At 46.1% G+C, this 11,964-nt stretch overlaps 2 protein-coding genes across 8 annotated transcripts in view; one reads left to right on the plus strand and one right to left on the minus strand.

Moving 5' to 3' along the window:
• Nucleotides 1-422, minus strand: part of SZT2 (SZT2 subunit of KICSTOR complex) — a 54,275-nt gene extending 53,853 nt beyond the window's left edge. For all 7 annotated transcript variants that reach the window (XR_005953897.1, XM_041421304.1, XM_041421301.1 and 4 more), the window contains exons 1-2: nucleotides 382-422; nucleotides 110-240 (exon numbers count right to left, since the gene is read on the minus strand). Coding sequence is in view for 6 of the 7 variants with exons in the window: in XM_041421304.1 (XP_041277238.1) it covers nucleotides 110-240; nucleotides 382-406 (156 nt within the window). In the remaining variant the exon portion in view is untranslated. The remainder of the gene's footprint in view (nucleotides 1-109; nucleotides 241-381) is intronic.
• On the plus strand, nucleotides 111-10,150 carry MED8 (mediator complex subunit 8). The gene is made up of 8 exons (XM_041421305.1): nucleotides 111-240; nucleotides 382-497; nucleotides 3,116-3,234; nucleotides 4,276-4,420; nucleotides 4,796-4,936; nucleotides 5,343-5,424; nucleotides 6,391-6,639; nucleotides 9,687-10,150. The coding sequence occupies exons 2-8, from the start codon at nucleotides 405-407 to the stop codon at nucleotides 9,749-9,751; spliced, it is 894 nt and encodes a 297-aa protein (XP_041277239.1). The 5' UTR covers nucleotides 111-240; nucleotides 382-404; the 3' UTR covers nucleotides 9,752-10,150.
• The last annotated feature ends 1,814 nt before the right edge of the window (nucleotides 10,151-11,964 follow it).

Here is an 11,964-nt window from a genome sequence, read left to right on the forward strand (position 1 = left end):
TGAGAGAACATCAAGCCACACCAAAGGAAGAACCAAAGAAAGGCTCAAATGCTCTGCAGTGGTGCAGCAGCAGCCCGGGGACACCATCCAGCCCCGAGCACCAACTCACCAGCTCGGGCTCGGGCACGGCCCGGATCACCTGGTGCAGGCGGCTGAGCACCCAGGCGAGCCGCACGTTGCGGGAGATGCGGTAGTCCTTCTTCATCAGGAGGAACACGTGCCCTGCCTCCTCCACCTGCGGCGGGAGCACAGCGGCCCAGGTCACCCCGGAGCAGCCCCGGACAGCGCCCGCGCCGCCGTTCACCCCGGGCTGCCCCGGCCCCGCTGCTCCCCATGGCGGCCGTGTCCCCTGCGCGCTCGGCTCGGCTCGGCTCGGCTCGGCGTCGGGCCTCTCAGCCGCCGCCATGTCCGCGCGGCCCCGCCCCGGAAGTGCGGCTCTCCCGGGACAACGGGGCGGGGCCGCCGCCGCCATCGTCGCCGCCATCGCCGCCATGCAGGTGAGGGCCGGGGGAGCGGAGTGTAGCGGGGTCGGGCCGCCTGGGCGCGCCCGGGGCCGGGCGGCCTGGACGGGAGCCGAGCGCGTCCTCGAGCGATGCTCTCCTGTGCAGCAGCCCCTCGCTGCTGTGCGGCTGTGGGGTGAGCGGGTGTGCGGCCGAGTGCCCCGGTCCCGCTTGAATGAAATGTTAATGTTTTTGTTTTATGAAGTGCTGTGCATTTGTAGCATCCGCATTATCCAAAGAAGAGAGCATTAAGGGCAGGTTAACAGGCTGTAAAGATCCACCTCCTTTGGGTTGTTTGAGAGCGCAGCCGGCTGGCCTCATACAGATGTCCTGGTTGTCCCGCTGGAAAAGAAAGTGAAAACCGGTTGTCCCGCTATTCCTCGTTTATAGGGATTGTTACATTTTCTTTCCTTGTTTCAGCCACTTAGTCATACCAGTCTTTTTACTGCTTTTTCACTGGGGTTTTCTTTGTTTTGTTTTGGGGTTTTTTTGTTTTTGTTTTTTTTAACTATGAATATTCATCATCCTCGTTGCCTTTACCAGTACATATTCTTATTCTATTCCTTTTCAGCTGGGGGAACAAGAGTGACATGTAATATTCCAGACGCAAAGGAGCATTATGTGGTGACATAATGATGCTTAGTTTCTGTTGCTTTCCTAGTGACTCCTGTGGTTGCTTTTACTTCCCTGACTGCCTTTCCACATTGGGCAGATGTTTTCATGGGTTACCCTCAGATAATACTGAGATCTGTTGAGTTACAACGTTATCAGCTCAGATAATGTCATTGTGTACAGAAATTCATGGGGTTTTTTTCTCCCTTTGTTTTGCCAGTCAGGATTTTTTTTTCTTCTTTGTTTTGCTGCCTGCATTGTTTTACCTTTACCTACTCTGAATTTCACCTTTGCCTCTCAGTTGCTCCATACCAGGAGGTCCTTCAGAACCCCTACCATAAGCCCTACCTTTACTACCTCGGGCCAATTTAACATTGCTAACAAACTGCTAAAAGTGTCCTCTTGGAGAGGCACAGCATTCCTTGGAATCGCTGGTCAGTGTTACTGTGTGCTTATTGCACTGCTTACATCTGCCTCCAGCTCCTGATGGCTTTGGAAAGAGCCTGGGGAAGGAGGGTTGGAGTCACGGCTGCCGTGAGAGTGCTCCTTGTGCAATGGGGTTTCATTCATCCTCGTGAGGCTTCTTGGATAAGCACAGGCAGGGGGCCAGGGGAATTGCCCTGGGTGCATATGCCTGGCACCTCTGCAGTGAAACGCTGGCTACCAGCCCGGCTTGTAACACAGGCAGTAGTTAACCTCCTTGCACAAACACAGTGCACACAAACTGTTGCAGGCACATTTCTTAATTGGACAGGAACTGACTAGTCCTGTTACAAGATGAAGGAGAGTGCTTTTATCTCTAGGTGGAACAGCCAGCAGCAGTCTGTTCGTGAGTCCACTCCATGGACTGGGGATCGGATTTTAATAATGTTGATTCAGCTGTTTGTTTTAAGGTGTTTAAAGTGAAATGAAGTCCCATCAGTGGTTACCGACTTGTCAGAGTACAAATAAAGTAGAATAATGTTGTGTTCTCATGAACATGGAAGGTGCCTGATAATGTCTCCACGAAGCTTACACTGGGCCAGTGTATTTGAACAGAGCAACAACAAACCCAATAGCAAGCGTGCCAACAGTGTGAGTCACGCTATATCTGCTTTTCCAATCGGTATTCCCTTTCTATTATTTGATTGCTTTGTCCCACCCTCCTCATGGATTATTGTACAGTTCTCAACTTACACGAGCAGTTCCTTAGGGCTGGGACTTTAATTATGTTTTGCACAATATTGTAGAATGAGTAAGTTAGAATAGATAAGAGTTTAGAGGGATTTTGCAAGAGTTGGTGTCTTCAGCAACACATCCCCAGTCTTGACACTTTGTCTGTCACCATCCTCCCTCACCCGGAAGGGGATGTCAGTGGGGAAGATTTCTTAAACAATGTAATCCCTGCAAAAGGAAGGAGATGAGTACTGTGGGTACGGTGCCAGTCGGTGTCACAGCAGGGCAGGGCCTCCTGCAGCCCATGGGACACAAGGCCAGGAGGAGCTGCCAGTTTCCTTGGCAGCTGGAAGTGTCACATGGGCAGAAAGAAAGTAAAGAATGGGGCAAACTGGAGTCTTCAGCAGTCCAGGGTCCTGGTACTCATTTTGCAAAGACTGTTTTGGATGAAGACATCACAGCACCCACAGCTGCTTCAGAAAAGGCTGAGGGAATGCTAATCATCTTTGATCTGGGTTAGCTTAAGTGGCTTACAAAGGTGGCGTGAGCTAGTTTTGATGACTTTGCCTGATGTGGTGAAAAGTAGGTGTAAGTGATGATGTCTTCAGACACTCATCTAAATCTTTAGCAGGACAGCTGGCCAAGCGTTTGTCTCAGGCACAAGTATCTTGCCTAAGTAGTCTGACCCAAGGGAAAGGGGTCAGTGTGAAATAATAGGATTTTTATCTGCAATGCCTCTGCTTCCTCTGAAAAGGAGGCTGTCTGTGGAACAGATTGGATCATGGATGCATGGGTGTGGATTCACAAAGTCTTTGTCCTCCTCCCTTGTCTGTCTTGCCTTTTTTTAGAGAGAGGAGAAGCAGCTGGAGCTGACCCTGGAGGCACTCATCAGTCAGGTGGCTGACCTGAAGAACTCCTTGGTCAGTTTTATCTACAAGCTGGAGAACGAGTATGACCGACTCACATGGTAAAGTGTCTCACTGCTGATCACTGCCAGAGCTCTTCAGACTTGGCTCACAGGATTAATTAAAGAACATTAGCTTCTTGTCAATAGGTTTCAATTTTCTTTTTACATTTGTGCTGGAGGAACCATTACACATCTTCCACAAGAAAACCAGTTGAAATCCATTGGCTTCATGATGTAGAGTAATTAGAGTCACGCTAACACTTTTTAATCCAGACATTTTATGGGAACTAGACTTGCATCTGCAGTGAGTAGAAGTTCTCAGATGAAAGACCTTAGAGTCCCACATACATTATAAAATGAGGAATGGTTCTTTCTGCATTTCTTGACCTTTTCTGGCTTTTTGTGGCTCTGATATAAACTGAGCTTTTGTGTTTTGCTAATTCTGCTTTACCACACAGTTTGATGCCTTGCAAGATGGCATTCTCTTCCTGGAGAATATGGAGCATAAAGATGTTATAGCTGCAGCTTAATGAACTATATGGTATCTTAGTGTCTGCCACTGCAGCAAAGCTTCACAGACAAGTTAACATTTATGGTTAGTGCTGCAGAAGGCAGGAGAGCTGATGAATCTGGCACAGAGACTAAGCTGAAGAGGACCTTCTTGAAAAGATTATCAGTTGTTTAGCTTAATTGTTTCTTAGTCTGGATAGCCAAATTATAAACATTTTCTGTCCTCGCTGTACTGCTTCGGAATGAAATTGTTTCTTAGACTTTGCTCCAGAGTTTCACTGGGAGAGGTAGTGAAAGGAAAGAAGTGCTTCTGTGTGTGTTACTGAAATCCCACACAACTGCCACTTTCAGTGGTACTGCTTGTAATGTCCCTGAGGCATTTGCTGCATTTGAGCCTTTTCCAGTTAGGGCTGGGGTTTGTCCACACCTGCATATTCAGCCATAGGTTTTACTGCTTACTGTCTGGAGTAGACTGATTTGAGGACTTGGTAGTGTTGTTTCCTCGCTCCTCAGCCATTTGAGTGAAGAAGAGAGAAAAGCTCTATGTGGCATCTCCTTTCCACGTTCTGTCTTCTTTATTTGCTTTTCCAGGCCTTCAGTTCTGGACAGCTTTGCATTGCTCTCAGGACAGCTGAACACTTTGAATAAAGTGCTAAAGCATGAGAAGACGCCACTGCTGCGAAACCAGGTGATCATCCCCCTAGTGCTGTCTCCAGACCGCGACGAGGAGATCATGGTAAGACATGTCCCTTGAGTATCAGAAAGTGCTTGAGTGTCTGAGTATTCAGCTGGGCATTCCTCAGTTCTGGGTGTAAAGGAGGAAAGGGCAAGAAGTGCTTCTGTCTGAGACCTGCTTTGCTGTGGGGTTTTCACCTACAAACACTTGCACTGGATACACTTTACAGGAGATGTTGCTGTTAATAAATAAGTTGCTGTTATTAAACAGGCACAGTGCAAATTCCTAGACAAGTTGTTGAAACTTCCTAATGCTCCTCAGATCAAGCTTTTCCCTGTAGCCTTGTTCAGCACCATGGCCTGTGCCCTGGTCTGGAGCTGCCTGGTGCTGGGCTGGAGGAAGAGGCTCTGAGTGAGGCTTGTGCCACCATTGCAGCGGCAGACAGAGGGGCGTGTGCCGGTGTTCAGCCATGAAGTGGTGCCCGACCATCTTCGAACTAAGCCTGACCCTGAGGTGGAGGAGCAGGAGAAGCAGCTGATCACAGATGCAGCTCGAATCAGCCCTGATGCAGCACAGGTAGGTAAAGAAGGGTTTGATACTTCTGCCTCTTACCTCTAGGTCACAAGATGCCCTTTAACTGCTTCCTCCACCCTTCCATTTGACAGTTTTCTTTTTCTTCTGTGTTCTTTCCTGTCTGAGATTTCTCCAGCTGACTGTAGCTGAGGTTTGGTTTCCTCCACAGTTTCACAAGGGTATCCAGCTCTGGCTGTTCACAGGATGTGCCTTCCAGCCAGTCAGAGGCAAAGGCTATCCCATTTCCACAGTGCCCTCCTGCATTACTATTGCGCAGTCTAAGCTCAGCTACCAAACCCCTTATATTTGGTTACATGGATCTGGGGAAGGGAAAGCTTGTTCATTTATCTTGCTGATTTGTACTGAATTTGAGGTATCCTGGCAGTTTCTGACAGTTTTCTTTTTGCAGAAACAGATCCAAAGTCTGAACAAAATGTGCTCAAATTTGCTGGAGAAAATCAGTAAGGAGGAGCGTGAATCTGAAAGTGGAGGTATGTCACTGAGGTGGAAGTGGGGTACAAGGTTTAAGCAGAGAGAGTAGAGGGCAAAATACATGTATTGGAGAGACTGAAGTATGGGAAACACAGCTGAGCAGCACAAATGAAAATATTCCAGGAGATGCAAGATTGGCTGTCCTCAAGCCCTCTAATTTGAGAAGGGAGCCTCTGGGTGCAATGTGTCTTCCTTGCGTGACCTATGCATGGCAGGAAGGTCACTCCAGCCCTTTGACATATCCGCCTTTGAGGAGGTGATAAGTATCTGCCAAGAAGGCATCCCAATCAACTTTAATTAATAAAAATAGCTGTGAAAATGCAGCAGCAGTTAATGAGAAACCCTTTAGCTATGTTCTGAAGGAGTTCCCATGTTGTGTGATCCTGTCTAGATAATGGGTGCTTCAGGCTCATGGCCAGCCTTTTCTGGTTGTGGTGTTCACTATTCCCAAGAGTGCCACACACTACTCAGAAAGGCAGTGGCATTGTTTTTACTCTCATCTTTGACACAGGACCAGAGCACAGGTTCTGTCTACTATCTAGGAATAACAGTATAACTGGGCATGTGTGGCAAAAAAACTTGCAGACCCCACATTGCTTATGAGCTTCCAAAAGGGGGTGTTGCTATTGTTTACCTGAATCTCAGTGTTACCTGTCATAGGATTCAGCATGCAATAGCCTTTAGTGGTGGCTTCTTATGGGCATGGAGGGGTTAGCTCACTCTATCCTCCTTCCATGAACAGATTATGCCCTGCTCTCAGTGAAAAAGCTCTTGGATCACCAGTGTCCATTGATTTTGCAGCTTCCTTGACCTTGCTGAGACTCTTGTAGGACAGCCTGTAAGAAACTCATCTCTATTGCGTGCACTGAAGTAGCTGAAAAGTAAATTCAGGACCAGCTATGCTACTTTTTAGACCTGATTGTCAAGTCTAAAAATAACTTCCAAACGAACTTCTTTTTTTACAGGTTTGCGGCAGAACAAGCAGACCTTCAACCCTGCAGATACCAACGCCCTGGTAGCAGCTGTGGCCTTTGGGAAAGGGCTGTCAAACCGGAGACCCCCAGGCTCGGGGGCGTCTGTGCAGTCGGGCCAGCCGGGAGCTGGTGCCATCATTGCAGGTGCTGCAGGCATGCAGCAGGTCCCAATGACAGGTGCACCAGCTCAGCAGCAGCCAATGCTGGCAGGAGTGCAGATGGCACCAGCAGGGCAGCCAGGTAAAGTTCCATGTCTGAGATGGGTTGAAATCCAGGGACCAAGAAAGACAAATGCAGGTGTAGAGATTCTTCCCCAGTGTTAAATGTGACTAAGTATGAGGTTCCTTTCGGGCCTTAACGACATGAGTCAGGTTATAATAGAGGAGTAATACCTGTTTAAAATTGGCTCAGAGGGTGAGGTGGATCCCAGCCAACCAGCTTCAGCTTCTTAACTCCCACTGCAACGCTATTTTAATAATAGACTTAGTGAACATAGGAATCAATATGGAGAGAGATCACAGTGTAGTTTTCAGGGATCTGTACTGGGCGTTTTCCTGTGATATTTAAGTTGTGGGTAGGTAATAAAGTGGAAAAGTTTGATGGTAATGAGTTATGTAAGATAAGAAAATAAAGTTTTCTGTAAAAAGTTAGAAGGATTTCCTATACAAAGTGACTTTGCTTTACAGCAGTAGATGACATTTGCATTGAATATAAAGTGCAATACATGTAATAGAAATATGCCATACAAATAGGCAGAGAAATTCGACTACACATCCAGCACCTGGACTCTAACCTAGGTAATTGAATTTGTGAAATACATCTATGATAGAAGAGTTCTATAAAGACAATAATTGGGTATTCAGTTGGGGCAGAAATGCAAACTAAATGCTAGGAGTTTCTAGAAAAGGAACAGAGAAACAGGGTATCTTTAGGCTATTCTGTAAATCCATTGGGTACCCACATCTGCATTATGGGTGGTTCTGATCTCTTGTCTGCCAGTGGGCATAGCTTTGGGCTAGGGAGAAGAAACTAAAAGCATATAAAACCCAAATTATATACAGCAGGCAAATGAGGAATGATTGTTCATTGTCTCCCATGACATAGAAGGATTGGTAAAAGTGCACCAATTAAAATGTGGGCTTGTAGATTTAGAAGAAATGGGAGATATTTTTCTGAATACTAAATAATTACACTGTGTGTAAATAATTACACTACACTAAATAAGAGCACATTGCCTACTGTGTGACAGGCAGATGTTTATATGACATGGAAAAAGTAAATACATAGACTTCTGGATGAAAAATCAGTCAACATCTAATCCTGAGGATACGAACTCTGATTCCTTGACCCTGAGCCACAATATGTTAGAAGCCGAATAGGTATTCTGCAGGGATATCACTGCAGGCTTGCCCTATTCTAGTATTCTACTTAAAAATCCTCTGCTGTCAGGAATGGGTTTGGCCTGGGGGACTGCAGGCTGACCCTACACTGTCAGAATGTTTCTTTTAATTGCAATTTGGAATATCCGATATCCTAATTGGTGTTTTCTTGCCTGTATATAATGACTGTTGTTCAGATGTGTACTTGAGCAACAGTATTGATCCTAAGTTAAATATGTATTTATGTAAGAGTTAGAAAGTAATTTCCACTGTAATTTGGTAACAAAGGAGACCTGCTGTGATTGCTGGCTGAACACCCAGAGATACTGTATCCAGGGTGGGGAGGCAGTCACTTCTGTAGGTCTAGCAGAGAGCACTGGTGAGGAGAGCACTTGTCCAGCCTGTGTGGTGGGGAAGGTACCCCTTGATAAGGGCAGATATAGTGGGTTTTGGCAAAGGTCAGTCTCACTATTCTGCCTCTGATAGTGCCTGTAGCCAAGGCTGAAAGGATACAAGAAGAAAGTATATCTTTACCACAGTTGCTTTTTAGGGATTATAAGCCAGGGTTTGGTTTGATACCTTTGGGTCCAGGAGCCATTAATTTTTGCAGTTCCTGTTTGAATTACAGTTTTGACTTCTACAACACCTATGACAGTATGTCCCACAGCTTTATCACATTTTGCTTAAAATCTTTTTGATGTTTGAATATTTTGCTTGATAATTTTATTGCATTTTTCTTTTTTGACCCGTGTTGTGAGAAATGGCGAATAATCATTCCTCAGTTACCTTCTCCATACTAGCTTTCATGTTTTGGAAATCTGTCATGTCTCCTTCCTTTATCTATTTTAGGTGTTTTTCCTTTAGCTAAATCCTATTCTCTTTAATATGACTTTGTGTGAAAATTATAACTTGGATCATCCTTTTCACTCTTACATGCACTTCTTCTGGTTGGGAGCACCACAGCCACTCACAGTGTCTCAGATGTGGGTGAACCATACAGTTCGGTTCACTGCTGCTTTTGGAGTGGTATCCAACAGTATTTGTGTCCTGATTGTTAGTATCTATCAGTTACTGTAAGATATCTATCAGTTACCTGTCCATTCATTGCTGACAGTGACCCACTATGGATATGTTTGAGAAAGTTTAATAATCTTTATTGGTTTAGGCTTTTGCTTATCAAATCTTTTCTTGTCCTGCTGCACTATAATTTTAACTTTCAGAAGTTATCCTTTTTTTTTCTGGTTCAGTTTGAAGACACTGAAGGAGTGTTTTTTGAATATCCCTCTGTGCTGCTCTTTAATCACTGTTTATTTTTCAGATCATCTTAATTTTGTCTAGCACTCTACACTTACTGTAAGCTGCCAATAAGATGTCTTTGAACACACTCCCATGTGAGATTGGTATCAGTGAGAGTAATAATGCCCAAGAGGTGGATGTGGTTACAAGAAATTAAGAAATCTGAGAGAGGCTTAGTAATTTAAATATACACCCTGACTGTAAATAATGCTACAGGGAAGGGGATATAGACTCTGTGAAATGGAAGTGGACACAGTCTGGGTTCTTCTGTGTTCTGCTGCTGCCAGCAACCTCTATGAGACTAAGTCCAGTCAGGACCACTCCTGTAGGAGCCTCCTGACAAAGAAAAAGGCTTGCTAAGGATGAAAAAATAATAGAATTGAAGGGGATAGCAGAGGGACACAGGAATTGTCAAGGAGATTTGTCAGCAGAGAAAGATGCCAATTTGTGAGAGATTGATCATGTAGGTCAGAAGCTGGAAGGTGCTGTAGCAAATAAGCCTGGAGTGGAACTGGAAAAGCCCAACAGGATTGTTGGAGTCTTGTGTGCTCCTGAGCAAATGCCCTCTCATATTACTGATTTTGCACTGCTTTTTCTTTTTTATCTCTCCAGGAAAAATGCCGAGTGGCATAAAAACAAATATAAAATCTGCCTCAATGCATCCGTATCAGAGATGAGCTGAGATGAACCAGACCCGGGGAACAGCAACATTTGTTACTGCTGCAGGCACCCCACCTGGATTCCTTCTAGGACTTCCAAGTCCCTGCACAAATCCACACACCATATTCGGGAAGACAGGGTTTATAAGGCCCTTCCCTAGATGTTATTTAATGCTGGGTGGCTTGTGTGGAGCTGCTGCTGGCCGTGTCTCCTGGACACAAGTACTTCTCTGTTCAGCCAAAGCAGAGGACTTTGTTTGTGGTATTGATGCCATCTTCTCCAGGTCTGGCCTGGAGGATAACTACCCTTTCCTGACAGAGAACCTGAAGAGCTGCACAGAGCTCCTTGTTTCTGCTTGTTCACTTGGTGTGTTCTTTCTTTACTCAGTCTTGTTTAATAAAGACCTGTTATGCTCACTGTGAGATGCTGTGTCCATCTCTCAGGTCATAAGGACTCTTCTTTCCCTTTGGGTAAGGCCACGGAGCAGCTCCAATCTAAACCACACTGAAACTGTTGGAGGCCAAGTGCTGGAGCTGCAAGTCTATGTGTAAAGGGAGGTAGCACAGTGAGTCAGCAGGGCACAAATATAAGCAGCAAACACCTTGTGCATTAAAAAACAATTATGGCTGTACCCCAGAAAGTAAACTACTGGGAAGGACTATTTCAAGGCCCACAGCAAGAAGACAGCACTTGAGGAACAGAAGCACAGAGCTTTTGTATTCTGATGCTGCAGCAAATCCCAGCTGGATCTGATTTCACTTCCATGCTTCTCTGCTTCTGTTCTCTATGAAGTTTATTAGCTGCTTCAGAATTCATTTATCACTTCAGAAAGGTATTTCAATGTGAGCAGGACTGTGACACTTCTGGATGGGCCAGGTTGTGAAGTCTGGCCTGTTTCTCTTAGGAACTGGGCACTGTGAAGCCATCCCTGTTCTACTTTATGCCCTTGGGCTGTAACATATAATGTTACATATAATGTGCCTAATGAGAGATTCCCGTGAGACAAAAGGGTGGGTGCACATGCCCATGGAGCCTGTCAGTACATACAGCACTATCCTAAAGCACTAATGTCCTGCCTATGGTTACCCTTGCATGGACTTCCTTCTGACTTGTGTTGAAAGCCAGCAGTGTGTTTTACTCAATAGCATCTGTCAGCAATCTTCGTGTGAGGAAGTCTCCACTCAGCAGATACAGCCTGCAGCTGCTCCTGCACTGCTTGCCTCTGAGCTAATCAGATCCAGCTTATTTGTGGAGGCTGTGAGCTGTTCTCCCAAAACAAAACAATCCACAAAGCTGTGACTAGGGCAGTTACTGACCCATTTTGACATGCTGGCCCTTGAAAAGCACTGAGCTGGGAAGTAGAAAGTTGAGCTGGAAGCACGAACAGCTTACACAATAGCAAAGCTGCTCCACTACAAATGAGTCCATCTGCAGTGGCAGCATCCCAGCCAGACTGGTGGAATTGCTTTTTGCTCCTAATGAATGTGGAGGTCCTTGCTCTCTGGGATGCCACTGACTGCAGCAGGGAACTGGTGTGAAGGCAGTGGAGGCAGGTTTCTGGTTCCAGTGTGAGTGGTTTGTGCAAAAACAAGCTGGGGAGTCGGAGCCTGCAGGGCTATTCCTGTGCTGAGAACCACAGGGAGGGCTGTTCCCTGCTCTGTCTCATGTCCTTGCTTTCGTTGGAAAGGAAGGCAGAAAACTCTGTGTCAGATCCTTGGCACTCGTCATTCATGGAGCCTCAGCTCTAGGATTCTGCTTTGCTCCGTCCCCTCAGCCTGGCTTCCTTATAAAGCTAAAATGCCTCAGGGCCAGCAGCTGGCTGCACTGATTCGGGCAGCCCGGGACACAGGCAGGGCATGGCTGCCTGCTACCCACGCTAGCCTGAGTAAAACGCCTCCCAAAAACGCCTCCAGTGGGGCAGGCCAGACCTTTCACACAATTGGACTGGAGGAAGGGAAGCACAGGCAGGTTTTTTTCCATAGATTATAAAGCAGGGAGGCTGGCCAGGCTCCCAGGCTTGCCAGCATAACTTCCTGCATGACACAGGCTGCCTCGAATTAGTTCTTGTGTAAATTAGAGCACTGTTGTTAGGAAAACAGTTGATTTTAAACTGGTGTGTTCCTGCTACAGTGGCTGGTAGGTTGTTCTAGAAACTGTTTTTCTTGTTGCACCTTAGATTGAAGCTGCATTTCTTTAATTCCCTTCAAGTCGATGGATCTTCTCAGGAAGG

This window comes from Onychostruthus taczanowskii, unplaced genomic scaffold, assembly GCF_017590055.1.
Source record: "Onychostruthus taczanowskii isolate IOZ18803 unplaced genomic scaffold, ASM1759005v1 scaffold7, whole genome shotgun sequence".
In the NCBI taxonomy this organism is placed as follows: Eukaryota; Metazoa; Chordata; class Aves; order Passeriformes; family Passeridae; genus Onychostruthus; species Onychostruthus taczanowskii.

What these genes read in the sequence shown, in the direction of transcription:
- MED8 (XM_041421305.1), top strand. Translation starts at nt 405, where the DNA reads ATGTCCGCGCGGCCCCGCCCCGGAAGTGCGGCTCTCCCGGGACAACGG. An exon ending in GAGTATGACCGACTCACATG is followed by an intron (nt 3,235 to 4,275) that starts GTAAAGTGTCTC and finishes TTGCTTTTCCAG; the next exon opens with GCCTTCAGTTCTGGACAGCT. An exon ending in GCGTGAATCTGAAAGTGGAG is followed by an intron (nt 5,425 to 6,390) that starts GTATGTCACTGA and finishes CTTTTTTTACAG; the next exon opens with GTTTGCGGCAGAACAAGCAG.